The sequence below is a fragment of the Bemisia tabaci genome, chromosome 2 (assembly GCF_918797505.1).
Source record: "Bemisia tabaci chromosome 2, PGI_BMITA_v3".
Taxonomy (NCBI): domain Eukaryota; kingdom Metazoa; phylum Arthropoda; class Insecta; order Hemiptera; family Aleyrodidae; genus Bemisia; species Bemisia tabaci.
The window spans coordinates 75,839,672-75,862,731 of record NC_092794.1 but is presented as its reverse complement, the minus strand read 5'-3'; the positions used below and the strand labels follow the sequence as shown (position 1 = coordinate 75,862,731).

At 40.1% G+C, this 23,060-nt stretch overlaps 1 protein-coding gene across 2 annotated transcripts; it reads left to right on the top strand.

Annotated features, from left to right (window-relative positions):
• Window positions 1–5,707: 5,707 nt before the first annotated feature.
• Window positions 5,708–15,172, top strand: LOC109038261 (histone H3.3A). 2 transcript variants are annotated; one of them, XM_019053276.2, is made up of 4 exons: window positions 5,708–6,035; window positions 10,282–10,415; window positions 12,297–12,450; window positions 13,580–15,172. In XM_019053276.2, exons 2-4 carry the CDS (start codon window positions 10,288–10,290, stop codon window positions 13,706–13,708), a joined length of 411 nt encoding a protein of 136 aa, XP_018908821.1. In that variant the 5' UTR covers window positions 5,708–6,035; window positions 10,282–10,287; the 3' UTR covers window positions 13,709–15,172. The 2 variants fall into 2 exon arrangements, with proteins under 2 accessions (XP_018908821.1, XP_018908822.1); XM_019053277.2 differs by lacking the exon at window positions 5,708–6,035 and adding an exon at window positions 6,172–6,307.
• Window positions 15,173–23,060: the final 7,888 nt, after the last annotated feature.

The following is a 23,060-nucleotide window of genomic DNA, read 5'->3' as shown; positions in this document are numbered from 1 at the left end:
GCCTTTCCTGGCCCTCTCATTGGCCAGCGGTTTAAGTCGGGGCAATCGATGAGTCTCTTTGAAGCCTCTAGTTTGTATGTGGGCTGGACGCTTTTCTTACTTATCACTTGGTCGACTTGAGAAAGTGATGGGTTACAAAAATTGCAGAATCCACTGCTGATTTTAAAAGTAGCTACTGAAATACTCATGCTTGGATTCTAGCATGCCAACATGTTTCGTGGTGGGAATGTAGATAGAAATGTGATGTATAAGTAACAATCAAGGAAAATGGGGCTCAAGGTGAAAGCACACAATTTTCAATTATCAAAAACCATGACCAAAGTTATCACTATAAGCCCAATTCACATGCACTATCTAGAGTACCTGTATAGCGAGAGTATGGACAGATCGCTTCATGGAGGGCTTAGGGCCCAAAAGTGCAGCCACCCTTCTAACCAACTTCTAACGCACAAAATTTCACTGCCAGTCTGCAGATTCCAATTCTAACTATTCTAACCATGATGGCAAAGAATGTACAGAAATGAGCGTTCTTCCGCGAAATTGAGTAAATTTATGCAAAAAGTGAGTCAAACACGTGCTTAATAAACGACGGTTCGTAACAATAGTATTAGTAAATCGTTCTGGATAATTGAAATTCATAGGTTGGCTGCATTTCTGGGTCCTAACTTTATTCGCAGAAGCATCGGTGAAGGCCTGATGGATTTTCGGAGTTTCACATCTGTCCATACTCTCGCTATACAGGTACTCTATCACTATCAGACTTTTTATCCAACATGCCTAATTGGACGAAAAGTTGGATTGAAAGTTGGATAGTGTGCTACTGACGCGATAAAAGACAATTTGATGAAAAACGGAACAGAAGCTTGAATGTGATGTCACATTCAACGTGGCGCCTCCAATTGGATGGAAAGTTGAACAGAAAGTAATTGAATGACATTTTTTTGCATTCAACTTTCCATCCTACTTTTCGTCCAATTATATTGGATGAAAATTTTGATAGTGTGAATTGGGCTTTACCTATTTTCTGTTCCCCTTCTAAATACCTCCATGAATATACGATTCAAACTTTAGGTCCTTTTCTGCCGGGCTCAATTACACATGGGCTAAGTATTTAGGTAATGTAGATGCACCAAACTTGAACCGTAGGAAATAGATTCAAAGGTTTAATCCTCTACAATGATGAGGACCAAGTTTGAGGATTTTTTGCAACGTTAAAAATATTTTGACAGAGAAAAATTTAAGGCTCTTGTTTGATGCAAAACTACTCCCAAGTCATTTTTTCCACAATGCACCTAGCATTGATAATGATTGCAAGGATCCAAAAGCTTCGGCTATAATCTAATAAATATATTTCTTAACACCTTGGTGTTATGTATTCACATATTCCTACTATAAGTAATGCACTTTATTGCATTTTTGTCAAACTAATCGTTCAAATGATGATACTGCGATGTTGCTTACAAGTTTCTAGGAATGTTAAGGAACAATGAGTCAAAATTGCATCACGACATCAAGTCTAATGATATTGAGATCCTGTCAGTAATCAATATTGCTGGATGAAAACCCAGTTTGCTTATGAGGAAAGCATCAGTATTTGCTGCTCTCAATTCGAACTTTATCAGGTATTGCGGAACATGTATGAAATGGTAAGAAAAGAGGAACTAATCTAGCCATCATAACCAGAGACAAATCATGATGGGTGGATGACATGGCAAAATGTAATGTGTGTAATAGTAGTGTAACGGAATAGAAAGGAGAGCGATATCAATGACGGTGAAGAATGGATCTATCAGCCTTCACAACATGGCAACGGTACTATGATCTTCCTGGCTATGATTCTCACTGATACTTCTTGCATCCTTGGAAGCATTCTGTTTTGACACAAACAGAAGCTTCACGAAAATTCAAATGAGTAGCTCATGTACATAAAGGAAAAATATGTAAAATATATACATTACAAAAATAAGTATAGACAAAAATACAATGGCAGTGATAGCAGTGATAAGAGGAAATCAGTTTCAAAAGCGCGGTGTCGACGTAGAGATAGTTGAGAGGTGACACAAAGGCATCGATGAGTCTCTTTGAAGCCTCTAGTTTGTATGTGGACTGGACGCTTAACAATGTTTTCATGTGTTTTTCGTGTGCTATTCGTAGATATGCTCGTTTAAATTGTTACTGCCGCATAATTGAAATTTTTGTCAAATTTAGCTTCTCATCGATGGTGAGCCGCCATCTTGTTTGTTTATTATTTACGGCCCTAATGCCGCAATCAGACGCTGAATTTAGCGCCTGAATGTGGAAGTCAACAGTCATCGCCCAACGGCTGAAATTTAGCAAATTCGAGTTATTTTCATCCAGATGTGTATTAAATCTACTCGAATTATTAAATCTACTCGAATAGTTCAGACAAATTCAAAATTGGTCCGATGGTTGCTGAGAATCGTTGCTGAATTTTGCGCGTCACGCGCAAAATTCAGGCATCGGGCCGATGACTTCCACATTCAAGCCACATTCAGCGTGTGATTGCGGTGTTAGAGCATCATGAAGCCTAAAAACTCGTTGACCAATCAAAAAGCGGAACAGTTTTCCTGTAGTAAAAAGATACGAATGGCCATACTCTGTCTATAAAGGTACTCTAACACAAGCATCCAGCGCCAAACCAGGCTTCACTTTTTCCCCGTGGTTTTAGACACGAGCACTCCGTCTTTATGTCTTCGTGCCGGACACGGGAGCTGTCAGCATCAGATTCCGGGTGCAGATACCGAAACGACGGTGGTGGCGCACAGCGGATGGCACAGGAGTTGGGGCGCTCCGCGGGAACATTGAATAATAATAACTAGCTGACTATTTTCTGACTATAGCTGAGCTATTATTATTCTATGGCGGGAATATGTGAACAATACCTATATGATGCGTGTGGCTCGCTTTCAGTTCCCGAAATCCCGACCCGTGTACGGTGCCAGTTAAAAGTCCCAAATACCTAGAGCTAATGTAAATCGCTTGTAAATCCAAAATTGTTCGACATTTAAACGAGAATCAAACAGACTCATTTTAAAGAGCGCAAAATTTCCTATCAATCAGTATCAAAAAATTCATCAAAAAAAATTCCTGTGACCGAAAAATGGGTTTTTAAAAAAACCGCGGCAAAAATTCTTAAGAAAAATATTGAGTCAATCGATATTTTTCCCAGTGCCAAGTATGGAACTTGTACCCCTAGGATCCACTGAGAGAAGAAGAAGAAGTGAAAACGAATCGTGCGATATTTTATTCATTACTACATTGTTAATGTTTGTTTAGTTAAAATGTGTCTAATTGTCAATTGAGTGCAATTATTATTTTAATCCCGGTTAAATACTCGACTTTAACTAATTTACCTATGGAACGCCGTTAGTGTCAAAACCCTTTTCTTGCGCGCGCGGAATTTTTTTTCGGCGCGCGGAAAGAAAAAACCCGTTTTCGATGAAAATCTCTGAATTTCCGGATTCCGTGCCGGTTTTCGATATATTTGCGCCGTTTGTGTCAAAACTATTTTTGTCGGCGCGCCGCTTCAAATCTGTTCCGCGCGCGGAATTTTCGATATATCGATTCCTGCTCGCCGTTTGTGTCAAAACTATTTTTTCCGGCGCGGCGCTCCAAATCTGTTCCGCGCGCAGAATTTTCGGTACATCGATTCCTGCTTGCCGATCGTGTCAAAACTGTTTTTTCCGGCGCTGCACCAGAAAATATTTCGAAAAAGTGGCGCGCGGAATTATTTTCTGGTGCAGCGCCGGAAAAAACAGTTTTGACACGATCGGCGAGCAGGGATCGATATATCGAGAATTCTGCGCGCGGAACAGATTTGGAGCGCCGCGCGGGAAAAAATAGTTCTGACACAAACGGCGAGCAGGAATCGATATATCGAAAATTCCGCGCGCGGAACAGATTTGAAGCGGCGCGCCGACAAAAATAGTTTTGACACGAACGGCGCAAATATATCGAAAACCGGCGCGGAATCCGGAAATTCAGAGATTTTCATCGAAAACGGGTTTTTTCTTTCCGCGCGCCAGAAAAAATTCCGCGCGCGCAAGAAAAGAGTTTTGACACTAACGGCGTTCCATATTTACCTTCCCACGCAAACTAGTCGCAGGACTTTATGAGCCCCGTCCCGTGGAGACGGTAACTGGGAAAAATCCCAGAAGTTTCATTCCTGCGATTCGAACTTGGGACAAATCCCATGAAAACGTCCCGTGGAGACAAGAAGCGAATTTTCGCGATCGATTATCATTCGCCGTTGAATGATATTCGACGATTCTGCATTTTTTTTCAATGATATTCGACTTCTTCGTTGGTCTCACCAGAGACCGTTGAAAGCCATCAATTTGAAATTTCGAATTCACCTCGGGACTTGAATTCGATTTTTGAATTGATGCAATCGATGTCAGAAACTTCATCTCTCACCAAAATTTTTGTTCCGTCATCTCTATCTGTTGTTGTGTTTTGTCAATTCAAGTCTGGTGTTTTCGCAATTTCTGTGTTTTAGTGTTTCGTGTTTTCTTATTTTCTTTTTAATTTCATTTAAGGTGATTCGTCAAGCTCAAGTGACGTGGTCGAACTGGCATGCGATATATCGCATCTTTTAGGTAAAAAATCTCGGCAGATTTTGAATTTTCAGCAAAAAAAAGGACGATAGCCCCTGCGCATGAGCCTGAAGAATCATTCTGAACCCAAAAATCGGCAAAATTCAGAGAAATGAAAACAGGATAGTGTTTGGAAAAAAACCTCGCATTCGATACCGAAATCGATAGCTGAATCGAATGCGAGGTTTTTTTCCAAACACTATCCTGCTTTCATTTCTCTGAATTTTGCCGATTTTAAGGTTTAGAATGATTCTTTAGGCTCATGCGCAGGGGCTATCGTCCTTTTCTTTACTGAAAATTCAAAATCTGCCGAGATTTTTGACCTAAAAGATGCGATATATCGCATGCCAGTTCGACCACTTCTTTTGAGCTTGACGAATCACCTAGAAAAAAATCTGAGCTCTGATTGGCTCCTGACATCACCGATCATCGGCATCACTCAGCACTGATCAATTCGTTTGATGAATGACATTCGATCTAGAGTCCCTTTATACTGAGAGTCAAGACAATTTGAATCCATTTCTGATTGGTTCCCGTATTTTAGGCCTCCACAGTGTCACAAACGGGAATAAAGATTACATTTTCATCAATTGCAAAGATTATAATCTGAAATGGACCAGGGAATTACGGGTTCGGCAAGGAACAAACGGAATGAGAGGAGGAACGGAGAAAGGCATTTGAGAATGGGCCGATCAAAGATCACGAAGAACGTTCAATTTCTGTAATCTTTATTCCCGTTTGTGACATCCATGAGCCGAATTGTCTTGACTCTCAGTATAAAGGGACTCTAATTCGATCGCAAAAATTCGCAATACGATCTATTTCTACTACATTATTCTCCCAATGAAATTCAACTTTGTTTCTGCCAATGAGAGACTAATATTCTACGTTCCGTAACCAATCCGTGATAACCTTATTTCTGCAAATCAAAAATCAGAGCTGGTCGGGCATCGTCCAATCAAAACGCTCGCTCCGCCATTTCGGTACTCATTATTTCATTCCGCCGTTCATGCTTCCTGTGCTCTGTCGCATAGAGAAAAAAAAGGAGGTGTTAGCATTTCGGGCATCTTGGATTTTTTTGATGACGTAGGTTGGTACTGCGACTTTTATCATCAATTTTTTCGGAAGTGGTGTAATTTATGGAAAAAAGTCATTCCAAAAAAGTGCTTGAAATTGTATCATGAGTTGATTTAAGTAAAAAAATGGGACATTATGGTTCGTTTTTCATACTTCGAATTCCGAATTTCGCTGGCCAGGTTGTACCGACCTACGTCTTAGGGTAAACAAACCTCAAGATGCAAACACCTCCTTTTCTTCTCTATGACTTTGTCGAACCTCGACTACGAATTTTTGCACCGTTGCATTCCTGAATCCATTGTTTTCTTTGGTTGTATTTCCCAAATTACATCGCCAATCTCTGTAAGTACTACCTCCATCAGAATTCTTATCAAAGCATCCCTCATATGCAGTCATGTTCACTGTCTCCTGTTCAACATTTCACCCCGTTTCCATGAGCTCTGTTTTGTTTGGTGTGGGTGTGCCTTGTAAGGCAGGAACTTCCTGCCTGCAGCCGTGTAATCATAATCATAATCGTTCACCCGCTCCCCGTCGTTTGAGCCGTCTTATCACTGTTTTGTTGCACTTCGGAACTCGATCCTTCGTACTTCCGAACTCAATCACTAACTTAATAGGTTTCTACTTCTAGTGATCTCGTTTCTGCTTCTCTTTCTCTTGGTAGTAGATGACTACCTATATCCGGTTGTATTCACTCAAGTGTAATGCTTGTACATTAGACTGCCAAACAAACTGTTCACTGTCAATTTATTTTTAACTGTCGATTGATTCATGTTCTGTTCCTGAAGCCCAGTTCCAACGGTTCAACACTTTTTCTGACAAAAGTGGGAGAGAAGTTTAATGGATTGTTGAGCACACACGGATTTGATTCTATTGCCATTGCTGCGTGATATTATCTAACAGAATCTGGGTATCTCTGTCTGCTTCCGGTCTGTGAAGCTATAGAGCTTGCACATTGTATGTTGAGACAAAAGTCAAAGTATTGTATGTTACCGCTCACCTGTGGTGCCATCTGACGGCATGTGTTAACCTGTTGAGTGGTGCTAATTCAGAGCTAGTTGAAGATAGACGTTCGTCTCAACCACTAATGCGATAGAATTAGCTGACAAGAGCGCATTAGTGAATTTTCATGACCATCTTTGATTTTGATGAAACTTGGTGAACATAATGATCCGTATGATGGTATCAAAATCCCAAAATTTCAGCTCTCTATGACCAATAGAATCGGAGTTAGGGGAGCTCAAAGATGGCAAAAAAACCCTGGGGCTGTGAACCCCTTGAATTTCAAAAAATCATAATTCGGGTTTTAATTAAGCTACAGGGCTCAATTTGAGCTTGTTTTGAAGCTGTTTGTCTGCTCTATTGAAAAATGAATGAATCATGTTATTTTTGAAAAAAGGGGTGCCCATTCCCCCTGATTTAAACCTTTGGGGGGCTGTAGCAAGTAGAGTACCTGTATAGCGAGAGTATGGACAGATCGCTCCATGGAGGGCTTAGGGCCCAAAAGTGCAGCCACCCTTCTAACCAACTTCTAACGCACAAAATTTCTCTGCCAGTCTGTAGATTCCAATCCTAACCAAGATGGCTAACAAAGTACATAAATGAGCTTTCTTCCGCAAAAATGAGTAAATTTATCAGAGACAAATAGAGACCGAGCACGCCCTATTCCGCCAATGTATTTTGAGTGAGGCACATCGAATTCTCGCGGATTCAATAAAACAATGGTCATCATTTTTCTGATTTCGCCTAAAGTTGACTGGTGCTAGTCGCATCTGCTGGTGAGCTTTTGACAACATGGCAATTTGTTTACATTCTTCCTTACTTATCACTTGCAAAGCGGAAAATTTTCCAATTTTTCCTTTGAAACTCTTCGAATTTGTCATAAAATGACTTTTTACCAAGTAAATAATGAATTCACCCCTTCTACTCAACATTTGTGATACTTTCGGTGGTTTCACTTCTTGCAGTGAGAAACAGAATCCTCGAGACAGCCTGGTCCTCAGATTGTTCAACTTCCTTATGGATAATTACTTTAGCAATCGAAATGTTCTTTGACTGTAAATGGTGTATAATTTTTTCAAGATAATTCTCTGTCAATAATTCTGTTTCCAAAATCCTATCCCGAAGCCTGATATAATGCATTGAATGCGGAGCATTACGACTGAAGTGTCGATATGTGTCTTTGAGGAGCCGTGTAAATGAAACGGTTGGATAAGCCTGTAAGCAGTACAAATTCTTTTGTGTGTGAGAAATAACTGAATGTCCAGAATTCTAAACATCTGACCGTATCTCAAGTACCTGAAGGAAATGTTGGTCAGGTCAGAGTTTGTGAATCCTTGGCAGCAGTTAATGAAATTCTCCTACGTACTTAACAACTTTGCTCATTAAAGTTTGGTAAGTGAGAAATGTAAACCAACAATAAGTAGTGTGCGGTTCGAATCTTCGCCTGTTCTCGTCAAGAGGTAGATTTGACGCATTATGAAAAAGCTAAAAACTGCAAATAAGCTGTCACATTTCTCTCTTGAAAGATGCCTGTTCAAACTAAATTTAGTTTCTTTAGTTCTGAATGATGAAAGAACCTTTAAGAGCCGAAATATCACGAATTTTGATCTATAAGTTGTAAGAGAGCACCCTGGTGAGATCCTCTTTCCTTTTTTCGAGTTACACATTTTTCCAATTTTGCAGGAAGTAGTATTAGTTGCATCCAGTATCACAATTTATATGTATTCAATGTGTTTCCTCATCGAAATGAGCGAAGAAAAAACATTTACTTTTATTTTCACCGAATTAATGAGAGTTTTACTGCCAATTAAGCTAGCAAATGTTTACGGTGAAGCTACTTTATTTGTTTCACGATTCCCAATTTTAGGAATTCTAAGGCGAAGTTGACAGCGTATACATCATTTCTCATTTAATGCAAGGTTGAAATACTTTATGATGGTGGTGGAAGAGAAAATTCTGGTAAAATTGAGAGAAAAATCAGGAAGAAAAGTTCTTAAACAAATCTCTTGAACTCCAGCAGATGATGGGCACTTCACCCTCCAAGGATTTTTACACTATGGAGTTATGGACTAATACTGACAAGCATAATATGATGGATCTGAGCGGTCTCCTACTTACCTAACTTTGATGAGCGAAGGCCTTAAATACGTAGAAGAATTGCATTAACTGCTGCCAAGGATTCACAAACTCTGACCTGACCAACATTTCCTTTAGGTACTCAAGATACAGTCAGATGTTTAGAATTCTGGACATTCAGTTACCTATTTTCCACACACAAAAGAATTCGTACAGCTTGCAAGCTTATCCAAATGTTTCATTTACACGCCTCAACAACAAATATCGACGCTTCGCAGCCATAACACTCCGCTTTCAACGCACTACATCAGGCTTAGAGATAGGATGTTGGAGACATCAAGCATTTGATCCACAATTATACTTATCATAGTGAGCAGCTTATGACATAAGACAGTAAATTTTTTTTCATCAAATTTCAATACAGTGTATCTGTAAGACTGGCAGTGCTGCTGTGATCAGGTTCTTGACAGATCTTAAATAGCTAAAATATCTGCATCCTGCGACATGATGTGGAGGTTAATAGATTGAGAATTTGATCACAAGGTATTGATACTGTCTAGAAAAAATTATACACCATTTAAAGTCAAAAGAAAGTTCGATAACTAAAATTATCCATTATGAAGTTGAACAATCTGCGGACCAGGCTGAGAGTCTCGAGGAATCTGCTTCTCACTACATAAAGTGAAACCACCGAAAGTATCACAAATGTTGATTAAAAGGGGCGAATTAATTTTTTACCTAGTAGTAAGTCATTTTATGACAATTTGGAAGAGTTTCAAAGGAAAAATTGGAAAATTTTCCGCTTTGCAATTGATTAAGAAGAATGTAAACAAGCCGCCATAATGCCAACAGCCGACTAGCATCAGTCAACTCTAGGCGAAATCAGAAAATACATGACAGTTGTTTCGTTGGATCCCCGAGAATTAGATGTGCCTCACTGAAAATCCAACGTGCTCGGCCTCTATTTGTCTCTGAAATTTATGCAAAAACTAAGGCAAATACATGCTTTATAAACGATGGTTCGTAACAATTGTATTAATAAATCGCTCTGGATAATTGAAATTCATAGGTTGGCTGCATTTCTGGGCCCTAACTTTATTCGCGGAGGCATCAGTGAAGGCCTGATGGATTTTCAGAGTTTCACATCTGTCTATACTCTCGCTATGCAGGTACTCTAGTAGCAACAATCACCCCCCCCCCCCCCCTTTGATTTTTGTCAAATTTTTATATTTTGTCCAGCAGACCCTTAGGAAGGTTCTGTGAAATTTTCAAGTTGGAGACTTGATGGAAACTATTTTTTTCTCATTTTTGAATACAATTTTAGCTCATTTTCGGTGCATGCAAATGGGTAATTACAAGGGTTTTTGTAAGCACTATCTGGATTCTAACTAAAAATTCAAGCCGCACTATAGATTTGTGTCAGTTAAAGGAAGAAATTTGGCAGTATTCTCAATTTAAAACATGATTTGTAATAGCATTTTCTATAATCTTTATCTTTCCCTCTGTTCTTCAGTGAATCATGGCTCGTACTAAGCAGACAGCACGTAAATCAACAGGTGGTAAAGCCCCCAGGAAGCAACTGGCCACCAAAGCCGCAAGGAAGAGTGCCCCATCAACCGGAGGTGTCAAGAAGCCTCATCGCTACAGGTATACCATTAGTTTCCACAAGTTTTTCATTGCATTTTCAACAATAAATAGCCTCAGATTGCTTGAATTGCAGATTGTAGAACCTATAAGAGGGTGGCAAGTTCTTCAATTTGCAGAAAATACCTTGATGGGTCAATATTTAAAGAATCCTGCTCCAAAAACCAAGAAATTTGGCACCAGCTGAATTTTGTCATTGTTTAATATGATGTTCTTTGCGACCACCTGAGAACACGGAGCTCTTAGAATCGGACTCTTCGTGCCAATTTCAAGCAAAGTAGAGCTGATTAGTGATTTCTTCTGGCATTTTTCTAAGCCTTTGTTGTTTAGACATGTGACTCTGCTGCTGTGTCTGATTAGAGGAGCTTTTTTGCTGTAATGCTTTTGAAGTTACTAGCATGGAACACTAGCAGGCACACTAACATATGTGATGTCACTCAGTGTCCCTCCTAGATTTTGATCTGAGTGCGGCCACACGTTTCTTATGCAACTGTTGGACCCTGTCATTCTTGATTAAATTAAGCCAAGCCTTAACATATTACAATTATTGGAGAGTGACCTAAGCCAAAATTTGCAAATGGGTTAGCTGTGCTGGTCACAGAGCCATGTTTCGATTCCTGTTTCTCGGAGATCAGCTAAAAATAATAAGATAAGATTTGTCCTAACAGCAACTTTCTACGTTGCCTGTAAACCGAGATATTGCCCTTTGAAAAATCGAGTTTTCGACATCATCCATGGCGGTAGTGACACCCTTGGTTTCTTCCACCTTGCTTTCATCTGAGTTTCATGTTAAGTAACCAGTGCAAATGTATGTCTCCAGGACTGATGAAAGCAAAGTGGAAGAAACTAAGGGTGTAACTTCTGCGGTGGATGATGTTAAAACCCTAACTTTTCAAAGGGCAATATCTCTGTCAATATTCAACGTAGAAAGTTGCTGTTTGGACAGATCTTATTATTTATAGTGTATCTACCTGAATGAAGCATCAAAACACGATGCTGTTACCAGCGCAACTGACCCATTTTAGTTATAAAACATTAACTTATGAAGTTAAAAAAATGAATAAAATTTATTAAAGTGACTAAGATTTAGTTTTAAACTAACTTTAACTTGTCTAGTTAAAATTATAATGGATGAATTTACTCCCTGAAAAGGGGTAAGAGAAGGGAAGACAAAAGGCATTCCTCCCCTTGGTTTTCTCTTTTTTAAATTTTTATATCACTTCTTCGTTTGAATGCACTACTTTTGTAAAAGAGACTATTTTAACCATTATTCGATGGGATGGGAATTAGGAAGCGCATTACTTTTTGCAAAGGAAACTGTGTAACGCGCTCTTTCATGGAAGGAAAATAGTGAAAAGCACTGTTAAGGTATGTGGGAAAGCGGATAGAAACATAACTCGCGGTTTCGACAATAGCTTCTGTTTTTTGAAGCTTTCGACGAAGCACATCAAGAAAAAGCACGCTCAAACTTTGGATCCAGTGAAAAACACAAAATAAAGAAGAAAATGATAGAAAAATAAAAATCCAGTAGTCTCCGACGACTTTGCGCCCTCCGCGCTCCAAGCTCCAGGCCCTTCCTTCTGGCCCCGCTCCCCCCTCCTCTGATCAGCCGAGAAATCCGCTCCTCTGATTGGCCACGGGAATTTCTGCAGTGATGCCGCAAGGCAAACCCGAAATTTCCCCAGCCAGCATAGCAGCTTGCCAACTGAACCAAGGAGAGGTAAGCGAAATCAGGGAGCCCACCGCTGTGCTAAACAAGTGCGTTCTTTTATACATAGATAATGGTGAAGTGTGCAGTATCAAGTGTTTAGCATTATGAAGGCAAAGAACTTTCTGTACCCTTGCGTTGTCCTCAGCCTCTCACCAATAACTTGAATTTTTCAGGCCTGGAACAGTAGCTCTCCGTGAAATCAGGAGATACCAGAAAAGTACTGAATTGCTCATCCGCAAGTTACCTTTCCAACGGCTGGTTCGTGAAATTGCCCAAGATTTCAAAACTGACTTGAGGTTCCAAAGTGCTGCCATTGGTGCCCTGCAAGTGAGTATTTTCAAAAAGGAACTTTTTTCCTGAAATGTATCAATAAAGTTAAATATGTACTTCAGCTAAAATTCTGTCTCTTCGAGTGACTCTCATTGGCTAATTGTTGCAAATTCACAAGGATGCACTATTTTATTTTCTACTAATTGATGTGGTGACTTTATCATCGAAAGGGTCCTTTGAAAGTTGAAATCTCCAGCAGTCATGTTGGAAGTATATACAGCCTCACCCTTGCCAAGACGACCTTAGAAACAACTCAAGTTTTCGCTCTAGCTAAAGTTTACAATAGTTCCATTGTTCTGAAAGACATCACAACTTCTTCGGAATTTAATCGTTATGATGAAACAATTTGTATGGTTTTGTCATGTTTAGAAATTGGCTCGAAACAGGCTGTGGAAGAAGGTCATAAATTGGGTTCCTCTTGGGAGAAGGAGCAGGAGCAGAGAGCGCCCAATGAGAGGGTGAAGGGATGAGATTGATGCAGTAATACCAAGGTGCTTGATGTCAGAAAGAGTGTGGTCTGGTGAGGGGGGGGGGAGGGACAATGGTGGCTAGCCATCCTAGAGTGCTACAAACTTGTGTATATTCATATAATCTCAACCCCTACACCAACTTTTTGACGAACTTTGGTGGTGATGGCACGTAGGAGGAATGAGGATTGAAGATTATTTTACACTTTTTACACGATTAGAGTGCGTGGAGGCGTAATGTAAATGGAAAAGCTGGCATCATGTTTTGCTCGACGAGTTCCAAGTCTGGTGTGCGCCAAGCTTCGGTCACTTTTTCGATACATGTACGATCCATAATGGCGGTGTGGAATACGTGATAATTCCGATCCTCTTTGTTTACATCGGATGTCCGGGTATCTGTGTATCGAAAAAGTGCCCCAGCGTCACACAGCATTCTTGGAACTCGGGACCTGGAAAATGCTCAGAAGTGGCGACAGCTCTGCCACTTACATTGCAACTCTATGTTTATACGACACCTCCTTTGCTGATGACTAATACTTGACTTTCTCCTTAGGGATCACTGCTGTGTATCCTTATTGGTACATTTTTCTTTCTCTCTTAGTGTCGACAAAAATATTAAGCGAGTGAACTCTCTCATTTTTCTGCCTTTTTCATTTCAGGAAGCAAGTGAGGCCTATTTAGTTGGTCTTTTTGAAGACACCAACTTGTGCGCCATCCACGCTAAGCGCGTCACCATTATGCCCAAAGACATCCAACTTGCTAGACGGATCCGAGGGGAGCGTGCATAAGCATTCCGCATTAAGCCCTTTAATGCTATGATTTATCTTTTACCTCTTTGTCATGTCTTTCTGGTGAATGTGAATAATCTCTCCTATTTAAATGGGCGGCAGGACAAAACCATGTCTATTTTGACCCTCACTACATGACTGCCAATACTCCTCCCCTGCCCTGAGACTGGAGCATGATTGTTCTGATCTCTAAACTTCACCGCAAATTCAAGTAATTCAATTATAAGCGAAATCTCTGAGTAAGAAACAACATACTGAAATTTTTAAATCCCTTGACCTGAACATTTTAATTTACAAATAGTTGTATGTGTCTGCGAGGAGAAAGCTCATTTCTATATAATTTAATTGTTCAATTTGAAGTATGGGGCCGTCCACAAATTACGCAAGGCACTTTCTCTAATTTTTAGACACCCCACCCCCCCTCCCCACCGTAAGACCCTTGTAAGGCTAGTCTGGACCCCCCCTAAGTAATTACGTAAGGCGGACGAGACCTCCCCCCCTAAGTAATTACGTAATGCGGACCAGATCCCCCCCCTAAGAAATTACGGTAGGCGGACCAAACCCCCCCCCACCCCTTTCAATCGTTTAAATGCATAATTTAATGAAAAAATGGTGTTGAAACAAATCTGTATTGTTTTAGACATTACGGTAAGAGATCATAAAGAATAACAGTTGTATTGAAAAAATAACCAGATTTTAATTTCAAAAAGTTCAAAAAAAATTCATTCTATCAAAAAAAAACATTAAATTTCTAAAAAAAAAAAACGAAATTTTGACTAGTCAGTCTTTGAATTTACGTAATTTAGAAGAAATAAAATCCTAGCGTTAGGCATACGTAAGGCAGCGCTTGACCCCTCCTCCCACCGCAAGGTACCTCTTGACCCCCCTTAAGTGCCTTACGAAATTTGCAGATGGCCCCCGTGGCTCAACCCTGAATGCTTCATAATGCTCATTCAACTTGATGACTTGAAGGTATTCTTACGTCAAACCTTCCATGAACTGAAAAGAATTTGTGTTGAGATCGCACTACTCAAAATTTTTTGGCTTGTACCTTGTATCAGGGAAAGGGAGAAAATTGTCTAAGTTTGTATTTTCTGTAGCTTTTCTAGTTAATCAGTATTTAATTCTTCTTTTATTATATATTCTGTTTTTTTCTGTAGGTGTTCGCATTTTATCATTCACTAAGATACACCAGTCATATTTTAATGTGTGCACAATCATTTTCCTGGACATTCCTTTGCTTCTTTTGTCTCAAATTACGACCAATACCTCTGGTTGGAGGTTGTTGAAAACTGCACTTCATTTATTCTGGCTAATTGTCCCCCTTTTCCATTTTCTTGGCACATCAATGTGTGTCTTTCATGTTCTCTCTCTATACAAAGTGTATGCATGATTTTGACCTCAGCAAAATAGTGTTTGGTCTGCAAATTCAATCATGATTCAAGTACAGTTTTTAAGAATTCATATTTTGCGCATTATTTATTTTTTCCTGGTCTACTGTAACTCTTCTCTGTAGTATTTATACGTGACAGGATCAGTGAAAAGAGACCTTATTTTCAAGGAGAGTGGAATCTAGGAAAAAAGGTTAAAATTGGTGATTCTCTGCTCTCAACGGAAATGCTCATTAACAGCCTGGGGAATAAGAAACGCATGGTTCTAGTTGAATTTTTTAACGCAGAAGACTCTAGCGTTTCATTTTCTGTTTGCAATTCAATTCCTACTCTAAAGCTTGAGAATTTTTGTCTTGGGAGCTCTCAGGGTCAACCTTGCATCAACAAAATGTCCAGATTTTTCCATCTCGCAGTGACGCTAGTAATTATACTTCACATTTTGGAGAGATGAAGACCCTTGTCACAGATCCTGTCCGATATGGAGGTGCCATTTAAATTCCCAGCTGCTTGGCAATCCCTTCTTAGGACTGAAAGGGCTTGTGATTAAAATTGAAAGTTTGGGGATTTGTATTGATTTTTCCCTCACCTATGGGAATGAGGTTATTTTGTCTTTGAAATTGATACGTTAACTGAAAGATCAATTTTTTCATGTTTTGCTAAATCATTGGTTATTGATAGTGTCTTCTCCTTCATTTCAGTCAAGACTATTTTTGCTAATATGGGATTCCTGGAAACTAGTTTTGACCATTGAATTCGAAAATTGAAGGATTTAGGTTTTCAGTTGTTACATCAGCTCCAGGATTCTTAGAGAATTATTTACGCAATATTGTCAAGTATCGTTAGAAAGCAGATTTTCTGGCACCGTCAAAGTTAAATTTCAGCACTTAGCATGAATATACAAGGTGTCCCAGGATTAAGTACAAATTTTGAAGGAGTCGATTCTGTGGGTCAAAAAGGACCTTTTGGTGGCATAACTTTTTTTCCAAAAACACTTTCCCTTGGCACGGTGCTCCTGAAAGGGGTTTTGCTCGAAGTTGGTCCTGACATAAAAATTTGAGCTGGAATGTTAAGAGGAGCACTACCAGATACTAAGAACCACAATTTCGAAATAGGTTGTTGGAGCTCCTGGAGAAATAATCGCGATTTTATGGTTTTTTTAGGCTTTTTTCGGAAAATAGGCTCATGTAAGGCAACTAAATTCTCCCCCTGCCCCATTTCTTCTTGGATTGATCTGAATTTTTAGTGTGTTATTCTCTGGTATAAAGTACGACTCTCCTGAAATTTTCATGACCGAGAAATTTTTTTTGCTCCCGTTACAGCGTTGCAGTTTCAAACTTCAAAATTATGGATTTTGCAAAAAAAATTGTGACACTGGCCCCCTGCTTCTTGGATCGGTCTGAATTTTTAGTATGTTACTCTCCAATATGATGTTAAAATTTCCTGAAATTTTCATTGCCGGAAAATAGTTTGTCCTCTCGTTGCAACGTTGCCAAGTTTTCAACTTGAAAATTGTGGGTTCGGAGGTAACACGATGACATGGGCCCATGTCTTAATGAATTGATCGGAATTTTTAGTATGTTATTCTCCCACATAAGTAGCTAATTCTCTGAAACTTACCTCCTGGATCTCGGAAGCAGATGGTTGTATGGAAAGACGTGGAAACGATGCTTTGAAGGGTTTGGTTGACAAAAAGTTTGCAGACTGCACGCTATATGCATTACGCTAAGTCTGCAAACCTTCACGCCCCCCCCCCCTGAAACCCTTTCTAAATTACTACTGTATTAAAAAAAATGGGACATTCAGAAATAAAACGCCTCTGGTTTTCCAGAGTAGTACATGCTAAAGAAAATATTAAGACGATTAAAATGAAAATGAAGTTTGAAAAACTATACCGGCTATGCTTCAAGAAAGTGAGAACGAAAAATTATTTCTTCTATGATGAAAAAGAAAGAGTGGCAAAACCTGGGAGGACCAGATCCCCATCAGAGGACACCTCATAATTTTACATTGTTGACCGATACGTTGCCGCATCACGAGAAAAGTTTTAGTCGGTTTTTCGAGTGCATATGCATTTAGCGTATCATACTATATTTGAATGGACGCTACTAAATCGAATGAAAAAAGAAAAAACAAAACAAGTAGCAAAAGCTACCTGCTGAAGGGGCGCCGCTCCCCCCAGACCCCACCTTTCAAATTATATATGTGAGACTTTGAGTATCATAGAAGTCGTGCGGCGACATGCCGAATGAAATGCCACAATTAAAATTATTGGATCAGATGATGAGCTGATAAAAGCCTTACCTAGTAATTTGGGAACATTTCTGACACATTTTGGTTGCTTTAACTATCACTTTGATTCGCGAAATACAAATCGTTTTCACTTCGTATGTAGTTATATTTGATTTTGACTGACTTAATTTCTGATGGATTCAAACTCATAATATACATTTAGGTTCCAGGGAAAGAAAAATGCAGATGAGCTACACTTCACATGAATATAGATTGATTAAAATTAAATAATCCGAAGAAGTGATGGAATAAATGATAATTGTTTACTACAGTAAATACCTAGGATTCCTAGGAATTTTAAATAAAATCCCACCCATCACTAAAATAACCCATAATGTATTATACTCGTGGTGCCTGCTCTCGGCTCGATTTCGCCAAATGGAATTCTTTATCATCGCGGTTGTCCTTGTTGCATGCGGGAGGAAATGAAGGCGCGCTCGTAGTAGCAAGAAGCAGACGCGCCAGGTTGCTTGCGACGCGTGAATGTAGCTTAACCTCCACAGATTAACAAACCGTCGAGCAGCCACGCGAAAAGTCCTATACCTACATAGAGAAAAAAAAGGAGGTATATGCATCTTGAGGTTTGTTTACCCTGTGACGTAGGTCTGTACAACCTGGCCAGCGAAATCCGAAATTCGAACTATGAAAAATTGACCATGATTTCCGATTTTCCGAGGTGTAAAATACACAACTCAGCAGAAGAAAGAAAGAAAAATCGATTCGATATTTCTAGAGATAAATGTATCGATACGGACGATATATCAACGTTGAAATATCGATACAATATTTTGGTCTAAAATATCGATAGTCTGGTGGCGCGGAGCGTCTTTGGGGGAGGGGGGGGGGGGTTGGGCGCGTAGCGGCCAGTCGAGACGATAGAATATCGCACCCGAACTGAGCCTTACTCGAAACGCTGATCAATGTTCCCACAAAAATGACGCGGCGCAACGGCTGCGGCCAGGAGAGTGACTGTAAGAGGAGGAAGGGGGGCGGGAGGGCCCCCTTCGGCCCTGGGCAGACCGACCCTGGCGAGAGTAATAAAAATCGGAGTAATAAAAACTCAAGTTCACACGTGCAGAGCTCGACGCATTGGAGCCAAAATTGGTCTGTTTGTTATTTAGGGATAGTGTCCTAGCATAAGTTTATTTAAAAAACAATTAAATAAGAGGAAGGATTTCAACCCTGAAAAATGTCCCCCTCTCTCCAGGACCACGGACAGCATCTGACCCTGGGATCTTTGTCAGTTTTGGTGAGCACAGTTACAGAGATGGACCATTTTTTTTTAGGGAGCGAACAAATCAAAATTTTGAGCCTTAAGTTGGTCGCAACCATATCCGGAAGTCGTTACAGTGACATTTTTGTGCAATATGCTTCTGTGGAAAGTGCAATACTTAATGAATACTCTTGACAAATCGTGTTTTTTCCGGTTTGCGCTTCAAACGTGATTTATTTGTGGAGTGTCATACGTTCCTTTTTGAATTGAAAAACTCGTCAGATGCATTAGGTAATGGAGTACGGCATCTCTCATTTCTTAACGCAGGGGGCGGCAAATTTTGCATTTTTTTAAAATGTAGGTTTAAAAAAAATCGAATTCAGAAAAAAACAATTACAAACGAGAAAGCGTCTTTCGGTGACACAAGAGACAGCACCTTTAATTAGTCGAGTTAAAAGAGAAACTAATCACGCAATTTGGCATGGAGCGGTGCAGCAATGATGATGAGGACTTGAGATAAAAAGGAGAAGCCCTCAGCGCGGCGCACGGTGAATGGAGTCAATGAGAGAGGTCGGAAAAAATTTGGGAACTTAAAACGCTCATAACTCCGTTTATACAAGAATCGAATGTTCTGCAAGCTGTTCCACTGGTTTTCTCGTGATATTTTCTTCCAGTATCACCCCTTGAACTTTAAAATGTGACGAAATAAACATCAACATTTGCAGTTTTTGTCAAAAATTTCATGTCCGACCCCTCTAATTGACTCAATCCACTGTGCGGCGGTCGGCGTGAAACGCATAGCGCCTACAAGTCTGTCGGAATACTTCACGCATTGCGCCAAACACAGTGCGGTCAGCGCTGCGCGCCGGCGGAAGTTAAAATTATTAAACCACATTTATGTTTGTTCTTGCATAATTTTTACCTTCATTTCTTACAAATGGAAGGCCTTGTTCACACATAGATAGGTTTACGGAACTTAACTTTCGCGCAAAGTTCCGTGCGAACTTTTGCTAGTAGTGAGGGGCATAGTGTCCTTTCTTTTAATTTTTCTTGTTTTGCCGGTTGAAAATGCGGGTGTGATCCCTGCGAAACGTCCCGGGTTTCTTATTATATTTTATGTGTTTCTTTTTATTATTTGCGGCCTTAGTCCCGTTTTAAGTTGTTTCTCTGTTACTGTTTCGGGCCGATTAAGTTGTTTTTTTATTGATGTTTCGAAACGAATGAGAAGGGGGCGGCAAAATACAGGTGGCCCATAGGCAGCAAGTAGGTAAATCCGGCCCATGGGCGGCAAGTAGGTAAATCCGGCCCTGTTTTTTAAATGAATTTTGAGTCAAATGTAGGTACGTGAGAAATTGATTTACCAAGATTACTTTTCTTAATTGAAATTAACTTTCTTTTTAATACAGTTTTTACGTAAATACATTTGTTCGTAATTTCCAATACTTTTTACGAAATGTTTATGTTAATTTAATTGTTATGTAAATTTGACTTCCTTTTCCGACTTTTTTCTTTTTTCGCGTTTTTCTGTGACTTTTAACAATTTTAGACTTTCTTTCCTTACTCTAGTAAGGATCTAGTCGTCAGAATCTATCCTGAACGACAACTTACATTCATGGAAAATAAAGCTTTAAATGTTCCTGACCATTTTTTTACCATCCAAACTCACTAGAACACATTGTATAGGTATATGAAAAATTTGAAGAGCATCACTGTCAAAAGCTAAGTTCTCCTTCGATTTAGCTCTGTTCACGCCGTCACCGCCGTGAAAACTGGCAGCTCTCATCACGAGATGTCGCACCTCGGTCCGCGTCCCGCGGCCGGTGCTTTCCCCCGCTTCCCCGCGCCCGCAGCATCCTATGGAATGATTTCCGTAACCCTTGCGCGGGGGAGCGCTGCAGTCGCGGGCGGGTGACTGATTCGCGGGGGGGAGACATTCTGGCGGGGGGGCGTATGTGAATCGCGCGCGGGCACCACTGTTGTGCGCGAGGGTGACTGATCCGGGGGAGGGGGCCATTGTTTCGATTCATCGAAGAATCGATACACTACAGTGTTGCCAAGCTTATACACCAAATTTTCATGTCTATGGTTTTGAAATGGACATTACAAGTTCGAGTTTGTTCTGAAGATGGAAGAAGAAGAAGTTACTGTTGTTTGTTTACATAGTTCACGAGGAATATGGGGTTAGGTTTTATGCTTCAAATTTATGCTGACTTTAATTTCGTGAATTACTGAATATCTTAATACGTAATTTGGTGAAATTAAACGCCTATTGATTTGGAGATGGCTGCTAATGAGGGAATACGTAAGTACGTGAACTAATTTTATTTTATCGCTGACAGTCTTCCGGAACTGTAATTTGGGTAGCCCAAAACATTGCCACAGCAGATAACGTAAACAATCTTACACATCGCTATATTGAAACATTATAATTTTATGGAAGATAATGTCTGAAAGTTCTTCCAATACCTATATAAAAATATTGGTGCAATGATGTATGGTTGTGGAAAAACAGATTAAGTCGTTTCATGTCCAAAGTCCAAGAAATGGCCTCCTTGGTGTTTCGTAGGTTTAGGGAAAAAAATGAGTCGACAAAATTCATATCAGTTTACAACGCCATTCAACAGAAAATCATGTTCTAACTGTTTGATTACGTTGATTACAGATTGTTTACGTTATCTGCTTTGGCAATGTTTTGGGCTGCCCAAATTACAGTTTCGGAAGACTGTCAGCGATAAAATAAAATTAGTTCTACGTACTTACCTATTCCCCCAATAGCAGCCATCTCCAAATCAATAGGCGTTTAATTTCACCAAATTACGTATTATGATATTCAGTAATCCACGAAATTAAATTCAGCATAAATTTGAAGCATAAAACCTAACCCCATATTCCTCGTGAACTATGTAAACAAACAACAGTAACTTCTTCTTCTTCCATCTTCAGAACAAACTCGAACTTGTAATGTCCATTTCAAAACCATAGACATGAAAATTTGGTGTATAGGCTTGGCAACACTGTAGTGTATCGATTCTTCGATGAATCGAAACAATGGCCCCCTCCCCCGGATCAGTCACCCTCGCGCACAACAGTGGTGCCCGCGCGCGATTCACATACGCCTCCCCGCCAGAATGTCTCCCCCCCGCGAATCAGTCACCCGCCCGCGACTGCAGCGCTCCCCCGCGCAAGGGTTACGGAAATCATTCCATAGCATCCTCCATCTCGCAGCGCGCGGCTCCCCGCACCGAAAGCCGCGTCGCCTGCGGCTATCTTACGCATCTCCACCGCCCGCGCTGGTGACTATGGAACGCCGTTAGTGTCAAAACCCTTTTCTTGCGCGCGCGGAATTTTTTCTGGCGCGCGGAAAGAAAAAATCCGTTTTCGATGAAAATCTCTGAATTTCCGGATTCCGCGCCGGTTTTCGATATATTTGCGCCGTTTGTGTCAAAACTATTTTTTCCGGCGCGGCGCTCCAAATCTGTTCCGCGCGCGGAATTTTCGATATATCGATTCCTGCTCGCCGTTTGTGTCAAAACTATTTTTTCCGGCGCGGCGCTCCAAATCTGTTCCGCGCGCAGAATTCTCGATATATCGATTCCTGCTCGCCGACTGTTTTTTCCGGCGCTGCACCAGAAAATAATTCCGCGCGCCACTTTTTCGATATATCGATTTTTCTGCGCGCGGAGAATATTATCTCTCTTTTGAACGATTTCCATTATCGATCCTCTGCGTGCCCCTGCCGTATGTGGGTCGCGGTCGTGTAAACAAACGCAGATTGATAACACAAATGATCCAAACAACTCGAAATCTCTTAATTTTAATTAATTTAAATCCATTTTCGACTTCAACCAAGCATTTGGCAATAATATTCATCGTATTTTACAACCTGGAGCCACGGCCTATCGGCTCATTTTAAGGTGCATTCTGAAAATCAGTTTTACAAGTCCAATGTCCAAACCCAGACTTTCTTCTTTTACTTTTTTTTAACCATTCTCTTTTCACTTTCGCCTCAAATCAAATGTTTTGCAGTTTTTTTATCTTAAGTAAGTGGTCCTGAATTCATTCAAGAGTTAGAAGTTCACGATTTATTTAGTATTATAGCCTTTTGACCTCTTAAGCTTTATCGATATGATCTCATGTAGTTCGAGGTTTCTTTGGCCCAAACCAAGTGATTACTTACACATCTGATGTGAGTCTTATGGCTCTTCAAATTCGCAGTGTAGAATTAAATCAGAGACTACAGTTACTTAATCCAGTTCTGCTCTCTTGTTCAATGTTTGTCATAAGTGTTTGTTCGTGTCTGTTCTTTATAAGTGACCACTGTAGTGCGTATACACAGTTATGCTATCGGTACAGGTATTATTTCTTGTTTTCTACAGTCAGGACTTTCTCTTAAGCGCAATAATTTACCAAAGAAATTCACCTAGTTGCGTAAATAATTTGGTGTATAGATATTCTGTTA

Bases quoted from the DNA above. Each gene is read 5' to 3' on its own strand.
- LOC109038261 (XM_019053276.2), top strand. From the start codon at position 10,288: ATGGCTCGTACTAAGCAGACAGCACGTAAATCAACAGGTGGTAAAGCC. The intron at 10,416-12,296 runs GTATACCATTAG...TGAATTTTTCAG, and splicing joins AAGAAGCCTCATCGCTACAG to GCCTGGAACAGTAGCTCTCC. The intron at 12,451-13,579 runs GTGAGTATTTTC...TTTTCATTTCAG, and splicing joins CTGCCATTGGTGCCCTGCAA to GAAGCAAGTGAGGCCTATTT.